The 18,480-nt window shown below is 37.2% G+C and overlaps 1 protein-coding gene across 1 annotated transcript in view; it reads left to right on the top strand.

The window, feature by feature from the left end:
- nompB (intraflagellar transport protein 88-like protein nompB) overlaps window positions 1-18,480 on the top strand; it is a 40,542-nt gene that overhangs the window by 11,949 nt on the left and 10,113 nt on the right. Inside the window, exons 7-13 of the mRNA XM_069824464.1 lie at window positions 299-420; window positions 3,492-3,639; window positions 3,717-3,913; window positions 8,359-8,545; window positions 9,767-9,914; window positions 16,720-16,831; window positions 16,910-17,144. Of these exons, the coding sequence (XP_069680565.1) occupies window positions 299-420; window positions 3,492-3,639; window positions 3,717-3,913; window positions 8,359-8,545; window positions 9,767-9,914; window positions 16,720-16,831; window positions 16,910-17,144 (1,149 nt within the window). The remainder of the gene's footprint in view (window positions 1-298; window positions 421-3,491; window positions 3,640-3,716; window positions 3,914-8,358; window positions 8,546-9,766; window positions 9,915-16,719; window positions 16,832-16,909; window positions 17,145-18,480) is intronic.

Genomic DNA, 18,480 nt, shown 5'->3' with positions numbered 1-18,480 from the left:
AAACAATTGCCTACAACTCAAAACCAACAATCGCCATTATCAACAAACTTTGAGGAAATGACATCATGAATGTTACCAACAAAACAAATGTATAATATCCCTTGTTATATATTAATACGAAAAATGGTAGTAAAATTCCGGGAACTTTTTGAACCCAGTAGTAGAACAGAATTCATTGACAAATACTTCACGAACGAATCTGTTCCTCTTTAGTATAGCTCCCAGGATCCAGTTCATGTTATTTGTCATAAACAGAATCCATGGTATCTTAAAATAATTTTGTTTTGTTTGCGTATAGGTCTCCATATGATTTTATGCTATTACGCACTTGGTGAGAAGGATAAAATGAAGCGAGCTTTTCAACTGCTATTGGAATGTCCCCTAAACATAGAAGACGACGAGAAATACAACGCTACTACTGTAAGTTGTGTAATTCATTTATTGTTTCTGTTGCAATAGTAATGTAGATGTCATGAGCTTTTAAATGTTAGGCTACAGATATGACACACTAGTAATATGCGTTGCAAGAGCGGTATGTTGAAGTTTTCATGTTCGAGGAAAAGTTTGAAAAAGCGAAATGTAGTTGAGCTTTTTTAATTTCCGAGAATTGAAAGAAAACATACTGCTCGTGTATCGTACATTATTTTTGTGCGAAGATCGTTGATTACATACCTGAAAGAGGAATTTTTAATTAGTTGCAATGAAATCTCCATCTTGGTTTCTGTTCAATGACGGCAAATTTGCAAAACAAAAATATCTATCTTCAACATTGTTGCTTTAAAATGTTTTCTGTGTTTACTATACTCCAGCAGGCCGTGATATAAGTCTGTCTTTTTTTTACCTCAGTCTATGATGAGTGTGGAATCTTGTTGATTTTTTCACGGCTTCCTTAATGTTACTTAGTGGAGTTGTAGAGTTTACTTAATTTTCGCAAATATTTAAAAACAATAATTAACAGTGCAATTTAGGTGAAATTGCAGTGGTAAGTTTCCAATTTGTAATTACTACTATATTGAACGTCTCTAAAAATAATATGTTAAAAGCCTAAAGCAGTAAAATCAATATGTCACTTAAGCGGTAAGAAGAGGGAAATTGTTATGTGTGTTAGGTTGGGAATACTGTGTGCGGAAACCAAGCAAATGCGCACTATCTCGCACAAAATAAATTTACTTCATGTGTTATAGTTGTTTAGTCAACTGTCTGAAGACAGATCTGAACCTCACTTTGTATTGACATTTATGATAGAGTTGCTTGCTCTCTCTCTGAATTTTATTTAGTGTGTTTCAGTATTTTAGAGAGGGAGTGAGGAATAGGAGAGAGAGAAAGGAAGAAAGATTTTTAATTTAAGGGGTTAGGTACAGCTTACAGCAGTAAAATTTTGGGAATATTCAACATTTTTTTTCCTCCATTACTGTATTGTGTACAATAATGAAAATTGGTATGTTTAAAACACTATCCTTCTGCTGTGTGAAAAAAAATATATATATATATTTTTACGATTTAAAAAAGAATATTTACATTTTTTTTCCTTCCAAAATTCAGTTCACTGTGCAGTGATGAAGTGTCTCCCACATAACTCAAAAACTATCCAACATTCTGTGATGAATATACATGTCATATCTACAATATGATGCAAAATCACTCCTCTACCTTTGATAGATTGTCTGATAAAAAATAAATTCATTAAAAAAATTGGTCAAATATCAGTATTTTCTTCTAACACAAAATAAAAAAAAAAATAATATTTATTAAGGAATGTAGTTGAAAGTGCATGATATTTGTAAATATGAGTTTCAGCAATAAAATACAAGAGAGAGAACATGAAAAAGTTAACAAGTTTATGAGTTATGAGGGAAATGCTTCATCACTGCACAGTGAACTGCCACCATCTTTAATTTTGAAAAAAAAATATATATGAGGAGTCCACTGCAAGAATGATGGATGTCATTTGGAATACATTTTGCAGGAGAAGCAGTTGAAAGTTTGAAATGCTTAGTGCTCAAAACTTAACTGTGATTTTCCGATCATTACTGGACAATGACAATCAGTGTTAATGCCATATAACTCTCTATGAACTTTCTTTATGTCTTAAGCTATGCATTGACAGTCTTGGTTCATTTTCGACAAGAAAGTGACATCCATCATTCTTGAAGTGGACTCTTCATATATAAGTAATTTTTTTTTAAATCATAAAAATATTTTTTTTCATATAGCAGAAGGACAGCATTTTACGTGTACCAGTTTTCATTATTGTACAAGATACAGTAATGGAGGAAAAAAATGTTGAATATTTCCAAAAATTTTACCGCTGTAAGCTGTACCTAATCCCTTAAGACATTTTATGTTATTTACTGTAGAATTTTTATTGCTTTATACAAGTGGTGTATGCAGAATTTTGTCAAGGGGGTGGCTCAGGGAGGGTCAGCATTAAAATTGTTTACAATTTAATTTATCGGTATTTAAAATGTTGTGTATCATCTTCATCATCATCATCATCATCATCGAGTTGTGTGGTTCCAGTTTCCAGGTTTTTTATTTTTCGTTTATGTTGTTTATGCATTATTACAATGGTGATTAAATGAAAGAAATTAACTATAAGACAGAAAGAGAAAATAATAAGGAATGTCGAGGCTAACACTCAAATAATACTATCGCATATGGCAAACAAATTCTGGTTTGCCAATTACTTCATTATGGGGAATAATGAAAAAGAAAGAAGACTTTTTAATGCCGACTTTCATTGTGATTCAGGTTCAATCAAACAAAAACATTTGTGCCACACTATATTATTGTAATGAAATTTATTGTAAATAATAATTGTATGTCTAAATAAATTGTTATAATAAAGTTTGGTATATAACACACGTTAGTGCTACATATTTTAGCCTTTTCTTCTCATTTTATGTAATCCCTTTTTTAAGGAAAACTCCTGTTTAAGAAAAAAAACGTAATCCCCCAGAGATTCGTTAAAAAAGGGTTTTACTGTATATGTTACACGCACTTACAGAGATTTCCTCAAATCCCCATGTCACTTTTTCATAATGTTTATTTGTTGAAGTTACAAAATCACTTCCATGTCATCTTGTACGCATTTGTTACTGCTTTTATTTTTATTGTCATTGTTTTCATCCTTATACATATTATCACCATAATTATCCCTTTAGTGTAATGTTAAATAAGAATAAGAATAAATAAGAATAACAGAAAACCACAATTTAAGTCACACAGAGTTAGTGTGCACTCAATGTTGGTTGCTTGACGGTTGTCAGCCCACTTTGAAGTCTGTGGATATAGAGGGAAAAATTGGATCGGTGTCTGGTAGAGTTCCCGGGTAGCTCAGTTGGTAGACCATTGGTACGTTAAACCAAAGGTCCCGGGTTCGATACCTGACCCTGGAACAATTTTTCCCTCGAAATTATTCAAATAAACTTTACAGGGAGTTATCTGAAAGCTTGATTTGCAAGTTATTTTTCCTCATCTGTTTGATACAGGATGACCCAGCATCGAACCTGATCCTCGAGGTAATAAAAAATGACTCCCTGCGGAAACTGGAGCGAGGTATGAGGCAGGAAGCCGAGCGAAGCATCCTGACTGCAGCTAAACTCATCTCGCCTGTGATAGAAGATTCTTTCAGTGCAGGTAAGTCCTTGTTCTTTTGAAATTAATTTGCAGCATGAAGTTTTGTTTGTGGTAATAGCAATAACTCATATTTATAGGCTATAATTGGTGTGTGGATGCAATCAAGGGTTCCAACCATTCCTCCCTGGCCAGTGATCTGGAAATCAACAAGGCTGTGATGTACCTGAAGCAGAAGGAGTTTTCCCAAGCAGTTGATACTCTCCGTGCCTTTGAGAAGAAGGAGAGTAAGGTTGCCAGTGCAGCTGCTACCAATTTGGCCTTCATTCATTTCTTGGTAAGTAGTTAAGTAAAATATTAAGACACTTCAGATGGACTCAGTAGTAATGTGTTCAGATATAAGTCAATCATTATTTGACTATGTATTGTAGACAAGCAAGTTAATCTTATGATGCTATTGTGAACTATTGATAATAGTCTTTATTAAACACAATGTGTGTAACTTTCAACCATTCTTTAATTTACGAGGGCTAGTCAATAAAGAATGAGAATGAATTTTTTGCTTACGAAGTACTCTAGGCAGGGTTGTCAAGGTTGGTATGGTATTGTAAATTTATTTCCACTCAACAATAGGATTTTATTCTTCCAACAATAATTCCTTTCTACAATTCGCCTTAAACGCTCTCGTCAACAATTGGATTTTCACTCAACACAGTATTCGTTATAGCACTCCACCGACGACAATGACAATTTACTTGGACTATTACGAACAACAATGAACTGTTAATCTTAACTAATATTTACAAAGCACTATTTACAAATCAGAACTATCAGTTCTCAGTTCACAGTTCTTCTATCTCAGTCACTCGAGTTCACAGTATCTCGAACCACAGACCTTCAGAGACAGTTCACTGTACTCGAACTCAGGTCCCTCCAACTGCGGTCCACTGCACTCGAACTCAGGTCCCTCCAACTGCGGTCCACTGCACTCGAACTCAGGTTCCTCCAACTGCGGTCCACTGCACTCGAACTCAGGTCCCTCCAACTGCGGTCCACTGCACTCGAACTCAGGTCCCTCCAACTGCGGTCCACTGCACTCGAACTCAGGTCCCTCCAACTGCGGTCCACTGCACGCGAACTCAGGTCCCTCCAACTGCGGTCCACTGCACTCGAACTCAGGTCCCTCCAACTGCGGTCCGCTGCACTTGAACTCAGGCCTTCGGATGCTGATACAGTTGTGGACGCACACTCGAGTCGAACTCCGGTACACAAGACTGGCTTGCTTGCTCTGGCTTACTCACTGACTGAATAACTGAAAATTCTCTTGTCGTTCCTTCGCGTCCGTAATTTATAACCACAGCGACGTAGCCTCGAAAGTTCGAATTCGCGATTCTTCCACTTCGACGGATTTCTCGGCCTCTCTAGGCAAGCAGAAGATGCGCGCGCAAACTCCCTCGCCACGTAGGCCCTTTCCCCTTACTTCTCTCCGCGCGCGCCATCCCAAAGTGCTCCGTGAGGCCCGCGTCGGCTCACGCGCGGTCTGCTCTCTTTCGGGACCCTGGTCGTGAGTTCGAATCTCACGTCGCTGTCACAGTATTTTTCAAAGCAGTCCCCATTGAGTTGTGTGCATCTGGCCCAACGTGTCTTCCAGTCCTGGACATGGTCTTCAGAACTGCCTCCACCTTCTTCAAAGTGTAAACATAAAGTGTTAAGAGAGTTTTAGGGTAACAGTAAGAAATTTGGAAGAGAAATCTTCATTGTAGGTCTCCTTTTGACAGATATTAATGTGTTTCATTGGTTAATGAGCGCACGAGAGCAAGAAGTACCAGTAACTAATAATTCTCTTTTTCCAACAAGAATTTCTTCTTTTGAAATCATGGACTACTTTCATCAGTTAAGATGTAATTTTCTTCATTTGAAACATGTTATTATGCTAAGCTACTGGTACTCACATTTTCTGAGATCTTTAATTTAACTTATTAACTGGTTACTTACTTACTTACAAATGGCTTTTAAGGAATCCGAAGGTTCATTGCCGCCCTCACATAAGCCCGCCATTGGTCCCTATCCTGTGCAAGATTAATCCAGTCTCTATCATCATACCCCACCTCCCTCAAATCCATTTTAATATTATCCTCCCATCTACGTCTCGGCCTCCCTAAAGGTCTTTTTCCCTCCGGTCTCCCAACTAACACTGTATATGCATTTCTGGATTCGCCCATACTGCTACATGCCCTGCCCATCTCAAACGTCTGGATTTTAAGTTCCTAATTATGTCAGGCGAAGAATACAATGCGTGCAGTTCTGTGTTGTGTAACTTTCTCCATTCTCCTGTAACTTCATCCCGCTTAGCCCCAAATATTTTCCTAAGCACCTTATTCTCAAACACCCTGAACCTATGTTCCTCTCTCAGAGTGAGAGTCCAAGGTTCACAACCATGCAGAAGAACCGGTAATATAACTGTTTTATAAATTCTAACTTTCAGATTTTTTGATAGCAGACTGGATGATAAGAGCTTCTCAACCGAATAATAACACGCATTTCCCATATTTATTCTGCGTTTAATTTCCTCCCGAGTGTCATTTATATTTGTTACTGTTGCTCCAAGATATTTGAATTTTTTTTTTTTTGACTGGTACTAATATATATTTTTCGAATTTTTTTTATTGTTTATAATCACTAGAGAGCGGAATTTAGGCAAGAACCTATTTTTTTCCTTGATACATACGGGCTTGAGATTTAATATTTACATTTTTCATGGAAATATAGGTATAAATAAAGGGGTTTTATAGTGCCTAAAAATGCCTATTTCGACGTTGTGCCTATTTTTAAATTTTATAAATTTTTGCATAATTTTTCGTAACTGTTCACTGTTTTTCTTAACATCCTGTACCGTTCACATTCCAAGATGGATAACAACAACTCATTCCTAGCAGTGAACAGCACAATAGAGAAGTACCTCCGGGCCACCCCTTCTCATTCTTACAATATTTCAATCCTAAAATTCCAACTTTCAATCGGGTGGTGTAGTCGGTATAACACTGGCCTTCTGTGCTCGAGGTTGCAAATTGAACTCCTGTGGGACAAGTTGTTGTTGTTGTTGTTGTTATTATTATTATTATTATTATTATTATTATTATTATTATTATTATTATTATTATTTCCTCCTCTGTCTGTCAGCAATTTAACACAAACTCACTGAGTTGTACTCGAATAAGCATTCTCTTATATTCCAAGACAGAAACAACCCTTTACTTTTTCCTCACCATTTGTAAGTACAGCAGTGAGCGACACAATAGCCACAATAGTGCTGATCATCTACTGTGAAGCAAACTATGGAAATGTGATTGGTGTATGAAAAGCACTCTTATATTAGTGACATTCTTTAACAAAAGAAGCCTATTTTTTTTATTTTATAGATCCTAAATAAAGGAGTATAACACCCTAAGACTCTCACTCTGAGAGAGGAACATAGGTTGTGTTTGAGAATAAGGTGCTTAGGAAAATATTTGGGGCTAAGCGGGATGAAGTTACAGGAGAATGGAGAAAGTTACACAACACAGAACTGCACGCATTGTATTCTTCACCTAACATAATTAGGAACTTAAAATCCAGACGTTTGAGATGGGCAGGGCATGTAGCACGTATGGGCGAATCCAGAAATGCATATAGAGTGTTAGTTGGGAGACCGGAGGGAAAAAGACCTTTAGGGAGGCCGAGACGTAGATGGGAGGATAATATTAAAATGGATTTGAGGGAGATGGGGTGTGATGATAGAGACTGGATTAATCTTGCACAGGATAGGGACCGATGGCGGGCTTATGTGAGGGCGGCAATGAACCTTCGGGTTCCTTGAAAGCCATTTGTAAGTAAGTAAGTAAGACCCTATTTTAGGAGCCTAAAATGCCACTTTTTAGGGCCTAAAATTCTGCTCTCTAATAATCACAATCGTAGTCTTCTTGTTCTTCATACTGTGACAGCGACGTGAGATTCGAACTCACGACCAGCGTCCCGCAAGAGAGAAGATCGCGTGGAGCACTTTGGGATGGCGCGCGGCGGAGAGGGGAAAGGGCCAACGCGGCGAGAGAGTGGAGAGAGAGTGCGCGCGCATCTGGTGCTGGTAGAGAGGAGAGGGCTCTGGATTTTTCTGGAGTGCCATCTCTAGAGACGCGTGGAACTTTCGAGGCTACGTCGCTGTGGTTATAAATTACGGTCGCGAAGGAACGACAGCAGTTTTCAGTTATTCAGTCAGTGAGTAAGCCAGAGCAAGCAAGCCAGACTTGTGTGCCGGAGTTCGACTCGAGTGTGCGTCCGCATCTGCGTCAGCATCCGAAGGCCTGAGTTCGAGTGCAGTGGACCGCAGTTGGAGTGACCTGAGTTCGAGTGCAGTGGACCGCAGTTGGAGGGACCCGAGTTCGAGTACAGTGAACTGTCTCTGAAGGTCTGTGGTTCGAGATACTGTGAACTCGAGTGACTGAGATAGAAGAACTGTGAACTGAGAACTGGTAGTTCTGATTTGTAAATAGTGCTTTGTAAATATTAGTTAAGATTAACAGTTCATTGTTGTGCGTAATAGTCCAAGTAAATTGTCATTGTCGTCGGTGGAGTGCTATAACGAATACTGTGTTGAGTGAAGATCCAATTGCTGACGAGAGCGTTTAAGGTGAATTGTAGAAAGGAATTATTGTGTGACGAATAAATTACATTGTTGTTACTAATAAAATTTACAATACATTATAATAAATTTATGAGGTTTAAAATTGTGTTACTGTTGTATTGCAGCAAGGTGACATCACACAAGCCGAGAAGTACGGAGAGATGGCTCGACAAGCTGATAGTTACAATGCTGCAGCGTTTGTCAACCTGGGCAACTGCAGTCTTGCTCGGAATGACGTTGAGAAGGCCAAGGAGCTCTTTGCATGTGCCCTGGATAGTGATACCTCATGTGTTGAGGCACTCTACAATCTAGGTTAGAAGAGCCTTTTATCTAACTGAATCACTTTCTCCTTTCCTGTTCGTACTCTTTCCCGTTCTTCTCGTTCATTAGCAGTAGCAGCTTTTGGGTTTTGAAAGAAATAGGACAAACAGAATTATCATAGAAAAGAGCTTACTTGATATTTCACTTCTTGTATATTAACTCCACCACATACTTCTTACTGCAAAGAATTGAGAGGTCAGAAAAAAATAGGTACAAGTGGCATTTCTAAAATCATGAGTTAAGTGTATCCAGGGTAAGTTAAAGCTTCTAAAATTTTAGTGGCAAAGGGATATATATTTTAAATTCTTCACATATTAAAAATGAAATAAACATTTTTACGGAATTTATGATATCTTACATACTTTTAACAACATTTTCTTAAAAGAAGCTTAAGTGCACTTATACCCCTTTGCTTCTGACTCCTCAATTCTTCTTGCTTGCTGAAATAAAAAATATTGTGCACTATTTCTTCTCCTTGGACAGCAAAATTAAACAATTCTCTATTGAACATCTGCATATCGATTTTGGTTTTTCATAGATTGTTTATTTATTCTCCCCTTCCCTCTCCAAACCTCCCCCCCTCTCCTCCTCTCCTCTGCTCTCCTGTCCTCTCCTCTCGTCTCCTTTCCCTCCCCTCCCCTCTTCTCTTCTCTTCTCTACTCTTCTCTTCTCTCCTCTCCTCTCCTCTCCTCTCCTCTCCTCTCCTCTCCCCCTCCACTCCTCCCCTCCCATCTCACTCTCCTCTCCTGTCCTCCCCTCTCCCTCTCCTCTTTCCTCTCTCCTCTCGTCTCTTCCCTTCCCTTTCCTTCTCTCCCTCCCCTCTCGCTCCCCTTTCCATTCCTCTCTCCTCTGCTCTCCTCGTCTACCCTTCCCTCTCTCCTACTTTTTTCTCTTTTTTTCCCCCCTTTTAGTTTTCCTCTTCTTTTTCTCCCAGCTTTCTCTCCCTTCGCCCTCCTGTTTATCAGCTTCCCTCTTTTATCTCCTATTCCTCCCCTGCTCTTTTTTCTCTTCCTCCTTATTTATCTGTTCTTCCTTTTCAGTCATTCTCATTTTTTGCTTCTCCTCGTTCTTTCTCTTTGTCCTCCCTTTTCTTTTGTTCTTTCTGTTACTGTTTTTAGTATACTAGTTTTCATCATGATGTAAAACATTTTTGTCTTTCAGACTCATGGTTGGAATACAAAATGCAAGTTATGTTGTGCTTTCTGTTGGCAGGTCTCGTGAACAAGCAGCTGGGTCTGTACGAGGACGCCTTGGAATGCTTTCTGAAGCTGCAGGCGATTGTGCGACATCACCCACAGGTTCTTTATCACGTGGCACATCTCTACGAGCTCCTTGGTGATGTTGACCAGGCCACAGAATGGTGAGTGCCTGTGCCAAATTCTATCTCCATTAAGTGCTCTTGTGATACAGTTCAATGTTCTAATTGAAATGTTTTTACAAACTAAAAGTGAGACTGGATGGAAGTGTATCTGTAATTTTAAACGTAATCGAGATGAACCTCTTTTTTAACGAATCTCTGTGGGATTACTTTTTTACCTCAGGAATCTTCTATGCCACATCAATAAATTTAGGAATGCAGTTATATTGTCAGACTCCAAAACAGCTATTCTATCAATCGTCTCTAAACACACCTTCATCTCAAACAGCAGAAATAACTAAAATGCTCTCTCAATTAATATCACTCAATAAAAGAATTGTATTCCAATGGATACCATCCCATTGTGGAATCCTGGGAAACGAGAATGCAGATGCTTTAGCAAAGAAGGGCAGCACTGCTACTTACAGACCCGTTACTAAATCTACGTATTACTCTGTGAAGATATTTATTAAATCTACATACTTATGGCGAAGTGCATCAACATTGATTAAAAACGCAGTAATCATAGATTACGAAACGATGGTTAAACAGTAGCCGTGGTTAAAATGTAATTTATGTGCACCATTCATAATCACCAATTACTAAAACTTGGCTAGCTGACACCTCATTTAACCAGAGTAAAGTCTATGATGGTACATTGTTTCTACAAAATGACTAAAGGAAAGCATCCATACCGCTGCAAAGATAATAGTCAACGTCTAAAACCGACTGCGCTCACTATGTTCTACATCGAAATGAACGTATCCTACATTTTCGCGTTGCATTTGTTTGCCTTTGGGCGCTGTTATATTTGTGAGTTCCATTTCTTTGTGTTTTTCAGTACTTTTAGGTTAAAATCGTACAAAATGGAAAATTGAATCCAAAAATGATTATATCCCAATGTTAGGTTGAAGTATCGATAGACTTAATTACTAGATTTAAATGTAGGCCTATTATATAAAAAAGATGGAATATCCATAAAGGAAAAGGATGCAGAAAGTTGGTAGGAATGTGTGTGCGATCTTGGACTACACCAGGGAATTGTGCATTATCCTAAGATCCATCCATAACCTCTCTTTGTTCAGCCAGTGACATAGAGAAAGAGATACTGGTATTCGAGTATTCCCTCTTAAAATACAGAAAATAATAGTTACATAGAATCGTAATATAAGCAGCCGATCCGTAGGAGAAATATGATTGTTCTTGTGTTATTTCAATTGATCCCTTTGTAGATTTTGATAAAGGAAATCCCTCCTGAAATTTTCTGTCACCTAATTGCTCGCAAGAATTCTCTCTTTCCACTAAAGAACCTTCACGCTCACGCTCTATCCAAGTAATTCAAGTACTGCACAATAATAATCGTCTTCGAAATAATCACCTGTGGTTATGGCCGCCATTTTGCTTTACTTGCTCTACTAATCGCTGGTTATCTCCTTTAACCGCTCATATTTGGCCGGTTAGAGATTACTGTGGTTAACTTCCTATTTAAGTCGTAACCGAGGTCGATCCACTGTAAAAATGCTTAATCGGGGATTGGGTCACAATTTTAACCGATGGTTACACTAACCGACGTTGATGTATGTGGGCATTAGACTTCAACAAACAAAATTTGATAACACAATCCCAAGGGAAAAAATGGAACTCTCTGCATCAAAATCCACAGTTAATTTCCGATTTACCACGAAAATCGTCTGTAGCTGCATTTAGATTGCCAACAGGCCATGATTGTTTGGCTAAACACCTGCATAGAATTGGAATATATCAGTCCTCTAACTGCCCATTGTGCAACTCAAACCAAGAAATGGATTCGGAACACCTCAAAATCTGTGCTTCATTGGCTGGTCATGATAATATCTTTGAAAAATATTGGAGTGCAAGATTTCAAATGACTTTGTCAAATGCCTGGCATTAGAAAACAACAACAACAACTTTTTTACCTTAAATAGGGGTTTTCCTTAAAAGGGGGTTTACATAAAATTGAAAGGAAATGCTATAATAACTAGTACTAACATGTGTGATATAGGTTGTTCATTATCTTGTGAAACCATATGGATGCATGTGCCATAGCTCATAGTAAGTGAGCTCGCTTGCTACCAGTGGAAGTGTAGCAAGGGAGGGATGCTTTCCAGTCCACTTTTTCTTCCCCTCATAAGCAAGTACGTTTCACGAGATAACAAATGATATACCAAATATTATAATCATTTAATTATGCCTATAATTATTATTTACAATAAATTTTATTATAATATTTTCTAACCCTTCAAATGGTGAGAGAGAAATGTTTTTCCGTTTAGTTGAATCTGAACCACACTGAAACTCAGCATTGAAAATTTCTTCTTTCTTCTTCATTATTCCCTACAATGAAGTAGCTGACAAACCATGCTTTTTGCCATTGCGATAGTGTTTCATTCGACATCCCTTATTTTCACTTTCTGTCTTATAGTTAATTTCTCCCATTTCATTACCATTGTAATGATGCATAAATGAACTCAAACTAACAAAAAAACTTGGAAATAGGATCTACACAACTCGCGAGAACAAAGCAAGCAAAGCAACCACTCTGTGAAAGCAACACAAAGCAAGACCATAAAGAACGATAAAGAATAATTTCACCGTGTGGCACCACATTACTATCGATTGACATGTGCTATCGAATATGCTGGTACTAATGATTATTGAAAGTCGAGTCGATATTTCGGGCTTCATTATCACAAAATTTACTTGAAAAGTATTCCTTAAAAGCAGGATTTTCCTTAAACCAGGTTTCCTTAAAAGCGTACATTATTATTATTATTATTATTATTATTATTATTATTATTATTATTATTATTATTATTATTATTATTATTATTACAGTAAAATCCCTCGTATCCTGCACCCAAATTACCAAAACAACGGCACTTTTGGCTAGGCCAAAAAAAGTCATTCATGCGACAGGGAAGAGTAGGACGAAGATGTGAGTGGTTTTCGTGGACTGCACATGCCGCATATTGTTTACTCTTTACATTGTTCACATGTGAAAACATAGACAGAAAACTCCGTTATGTCCCTGGATAGATCGGGTAGCATCGGTAAGCTGTCACTCAGACTTGCAAACAATGCGCAGAGACGATATCTTTAAATTTACTACTTGAACTTTCCCATCTCAAAGGTGTGTTGGACGAGTCTAAATGGGAAAGTGTGAAATTCTCTGTTCCTACAGCGCTTAAAGTTTCATTCAAGTGAAGGATAGTATATATAAACAAGAAGATGTTAGAGATATGTTAAAGAGTGTCAAATCATCGAGCGCCATTTCATCTTCATAGTTGCGACGTTGGCTACACTGATCTTCACATCACATGACTGTTATTTAAAATTGTCATAAGGTTACGTTATTATGTATTACAATAATTATGAATTGATGAATGTACATTACTATATTTATGCCTAATACTAAAAATAAACGTATTTCAAAACTTTATTTTTAAATATCTATATGAAAATTACTAGATTTCAACATGGAAAAAAATGTTCGTGCAGTACGGTATGTCTTTACAAATCTATAAATGTATTTTCCAATTATCCGACAAAATCAGTTATCCAGTACTGACTTTGTCCCACAGTTGCCGGATACAAGGAATTCTACATTAATTATTATTATTATTATTATTATTATTATCATCATAATTTGGCTGGGACTTAATAGGTTATTCCTTAAAAATGGAAATTCCATAAAAACGGGGTTTTACTGTATTTGTTCGAAATTCTGCAATTTCAGTAAATTCGAATGTAGCAGAAGTGTAGAACAATAATGTACATCATCTATGGAGATTTGGATTCAAAATCCAGCAAGACCAAATGGTATTGGGACAGGTTTTCTTGGAACACCTTAGTTTTCTCTTTCATGAGTCAATGATTTATCCATCATTACATCACATGACTCGAAAATTAAATGTCTGATCTTGCACAAGGCAACACTGTTATACATGTATCATATGACTTAAATGGTAACGAGCTATTTTTGTACAGAAAACCGTTTATATGAGAAATAAAAAACAGAAATGTTAGAGAGAATCAAATGAAAAAACGTTTGTAGGTGTTAAATAGATAAAAATTGTGAGACCTTACTAATTTGTTTTTGTTTGACGGACTTATTTCATGACCATTGTGTTGACATCTATGTCACCGTATTTTATTGAGAAATATTATGGAGTTCAAGAAGACTAACAATGTTCCATATTTGAGGCTGTGGATGACGTATCATCGACATCTCCACATGCATGATGGAAAAAACCAGTTCAGCTGGACAAGGCTGCATTGCACTGCTTGTCTTGATAATGCAGGTCAACGAAAGTTAAGTGACAATGCAATACACATTGATTGCTGTAACCACATATTAAGTCCTTAGATACGAACTTCATGCCAGTTTATAAAATGTTTTCTCAGAGCTTGTTAAGTCATTTTGCTATATTTATCTCTGGCAGAGTGTGAAATGAGAACAGTCAATACAGAAACGTAAGTGGGAAGTTACTGCGTTTTCGATTTTTGTGAACATAATGAGTTACTACTGCTTAAATGTAACATGGCAAAGATGGCGGCTGAGTGGTCAGACCTCCGGGCTGTCATGCAGGCGGCCCAGGTTCGAGTCCCGGTCAGGTCTGGGATAAATAAATAAGGATAATTTATTGCTAGTAAAAAACATTTATACACATATAAATGTTGTTGTTTTCTAATACCAGGCATTTGACAATAAAGTCATTTGATCTCTTGCACTCCAATATTTTTCAAAGATATTATCATGGTCAGCCACTGAAGCACAGATTTTGAGGTGTTCCGAATCCATTTCTTGGTTTGAGTTGCACAATGGGCAGTTAGGGGACTGATATATTCCAATTATATGCAGGTGTTTGGCCAAACAATCATGGCTGTTGCCAATCTAAATGAAGCTACAGGCGATTTTCGTGGTAAATCGGGAATTAACTGTGGATTATGATGCAGAGAGTTCCATTTTTTCCCTTGAGATTGTGTTGTCAAATTTTGTTTGTTGAAGTCTAAGTATGTAGATTTAATAAATCTTTTCACAGAGTAATACGTAGATTAGTAACAGGTCTGTAAGTAGCAGTGCTGCCCTTCTTTGCTAATGCATCCGCATTCTCGTTTCCCAGGATTCCACAATGGGATGGTATCCATTGGAATACAATTCTTTTATTGAGTGATATTAATTGAGAGAGCATTTTAGTTATTTCTGCTGTTTGAGATGAAGGTGTGTGTTTAGAGACTATTGATAGAATAGCTGCTTTGGAGTCTTGACAATATAACTACATTCATAAATTTATTGATGTGGCATAGAAGATTGCTGAGACTTTCACTTATACACATATAAATGTAAGTCATATTCTGGTTCATCCTTGAAGGAGTATCGTGCTTAGGAAGTAATCCACACACACTTAGCAATGATAGATATAATTACAAGAAAAAAAACAGCTTTAGAACGTAGGGTTAAATTGACATAGAAATAATACAATTTTAATTTCTACAATTTAACTTATACAAATACAGAAATACATATTAATGATGTGAAATAGTGTTAGTAGATTAGGATACTGAATTTCTTGGGGAGAGGAACTTGAGAAAACTGGCTGAAAATACGAAAGAGTGTTAGAATGGAGAATATTTTTGAAGTAGGTCAGGACCTACACAGGCCTGTCGATTGTTGATAGTGATGGTATTTTGTAAAGAATTGACAATGGAAAGAATACTGCGTGTTCAGTTCAAAGTGTGTCTTGGCTCGTTGTATGTCGTCATGTGGCTAGTCGATGAGCCTAGAGAATTCAATCTTCCTACACTTCTGCAGAGGCATATTACCTATGTGCCAGAGAAGTTGCCTAGCAAGTACTGCGTTCATTCTGAAGAGTACTTACCGATACGTATGGTAATGCCGGTAGTGCCAGGAATGTGAACTGTTTGGAAACACGTACTGAGATGAGTTTTTTTGTTACTGTCGGGATATGGGGAGAGGTTTAAGACGATTACTTGCGTATTTGTTGACATTAACTTCGACGGTCAACATGGACACGGAGCATTTGATTTGTGTTGTGGAATGTTGCCATACACAACCGATGATAACAAATAAGTCCCATTCACAATTAAATTTAAACATAACCGTAACACAAACACAGAAGTTTGCGGCCAGGTTATCAAATGAGATCATCCACAATGATTCACATAAATATTGACATAAACATTGCTGTTAGACGTTAATATGAAAGTTTGCAAACTCCAAACTTTCATGCTTATGCTTACGTGATTTGCAAACAGTACACAATCATGGAGCGCTGATGTATACGACAGAATAATGAGGAAATGGCGTCGTTATGTTTCCATGGTTACCAAGTATCTTAGCGGTTATGTTTATGTTCCTATCGTGAATGTTCTTGATTTTACCGTTACGTTTACATTTTTAAGGTAACGCTTCCGTTATGGTTAATTTTCATTGTGAATGAGCCTATACCCTGTGTACGACTTGCCTGCGCAAAACACAGTTCGAAAGAGGTTATGGTAGCACACAGACCGTACAGACCGCCATCTGTTGCTACAACGTTCAAATTATACCATACACGTTCTTAACTTCAGATTGAAAGCCTTGATTAATAGGCAACTTCTCTGACATAAAAGCTGAAACTCGCTTGAAATCGTTGACTCACAACAGTGACGTCATGACACACTTTGAAATAAACACCCAGTATATATTTATTTTCTGACCTGTGCCAGTAAATATTGGTTTATTTAAAATGTGCGTTACATTTGATCAATTTTTGTATGCTTTTAGGTACCTTCAACTTCTTGGAATTGTGCCAACTGACCCGGGTGTTCTACACAAGATGGCGGAAATGTACGATCATGATGGAGATAAGCAGCAAGCCTACCAATATCACTATGATGTAAGTGTTACTTTTAATTTAACACTGTATTTTCATCACATCATTACATAAAGAAACTTACGAAGTTGCTTGTTTCAGTCTTTCCGGTACTATCCATCGAACTTGGAAGTGCTGGACTGGTTAGGCTCATATTTCATCGAGCATCAAGTGGCTGAAAAGGCACTGGGTTACTTTGAACGGGCAGCTCTTATGCAGCCTAATGACGTGAAGTGGCAACTCATGGCAGCTTCCTGTCATCGGAGAAGTGGAAACTATCATCAGGCTTTACAGGCATACAAAGATATTCACGCTCGCTTTCCAGAGAACATTGAATGTAAGTATCATGAATTCATAATTGAAGACTTCCCCAGGAAAAGAATGTAACATCAAATTATTGAAATTTGTGACTTACATGGAAAAAGTAATGTGTTGTTGTCGAATGGCAATTAAGAGTTGATTTGCATCATTCTTTGTCTAACTTCCCAATAAAGTGCTTCAGTGATGTTCTTTCTTTTGTAGCAAGTTTATAATAGTAACTTCTCATTAGCAGACGTTCTCAGTAGTGCACATAAACATTTGTGTGTGCATATGTGCGTGCGCACGCCCAATAGCAAATTTATTCAAATTCATACACGCAATTCATTTTGTTTCATAGCAATGTAAAATTGGTCCAAACAAAATAGTGTTTTTAATTAGGTTCTGCAAGCGCTTCATTACAAAATAGTCTCTTTATAATGTATTTTATCCATGACCATAACGAAAAACATGCCTTTACTAAATACTTTTGCGTTTGTAAAGATTTTACCTCACAGTTTGAACTTTATCTCACAGTTCATTAGTATTTTCCTAGTACCCGGGCACACACGTATACTTTTCCATTGAACTATTACTCAAGAAGTTAATATATTAGTTACTAGATGTCACTACCTCTACTTCTTTATTACTATTTCTTAAATATGTGTATCTAATGCTCTGGATTTAACAATGAAGTCATCATCCTTCTTGCTTCCCAATATTTTGATGGAAGGTCCACAAATGTCCTAAGAGTTTCACAATTAGCCAGGTGCTCCATCTCCATGTCCTCTTCTCTGGTGCACAGTAAGCATTTAGGTGAATTCAGTACTCCAATACGATGGAGGTGTTTACTGAGGCAATCATGACCAGTAATCAATCTAAACATGGCCACAGCAGATTTTCGAGGTAGATCAGGAATTAGTTTTGGATCTTTGAATGATTCTTTCCATTTTGAATTTTGATGTTTTGCCTGTTTGCTGTAACTTATTCTTTTTATGACTCGCTTTATTGATTCATATGGGAACTTGAAATTTGTTTTTAAGTTGATATAAGTTCCTTTCTTTGCTAACATATCTGCTTTCTCGTTACCGTTCAGTCCGCAGTGGGCCGGGATCCATTGGAAGACCACTTTTTTATTTAGCATTTGAATTTGTTTTACCATGCAATGAATTTCTTAAATATACATACACTCAATCTCCTTCTCTTTTCTCTATCTACTACGTCGTAATTTGTGCATTGCATTCATATCTAATACGTATTTTTTTAAAAATTAGTAATAATTTACCTTTTGGGAGGCGAGGAGACTTGAACCTACCAAGTTGCGTTTATAGGATTTTATATCAACACGCTAAACAGACACGATGATTAATTACATT

Source organism: Periplaneta americana, chromosome 4 (assembly GCF_040183065.1).
Source record: "Periplaneta americana isolate PAMFEO1 chromosome 4, P.americana_PAMFEO1_priV1, whole genome shotgun sequence".
NCBI lineage: Eukaryota > Metazoa > Arthropoda > Insecta > Blattodea > Blattidae > Periplaneta > Periplaneta americana.
This window is presented reverse-complemented; position numbering and strand designations above follow the sequence as displayed.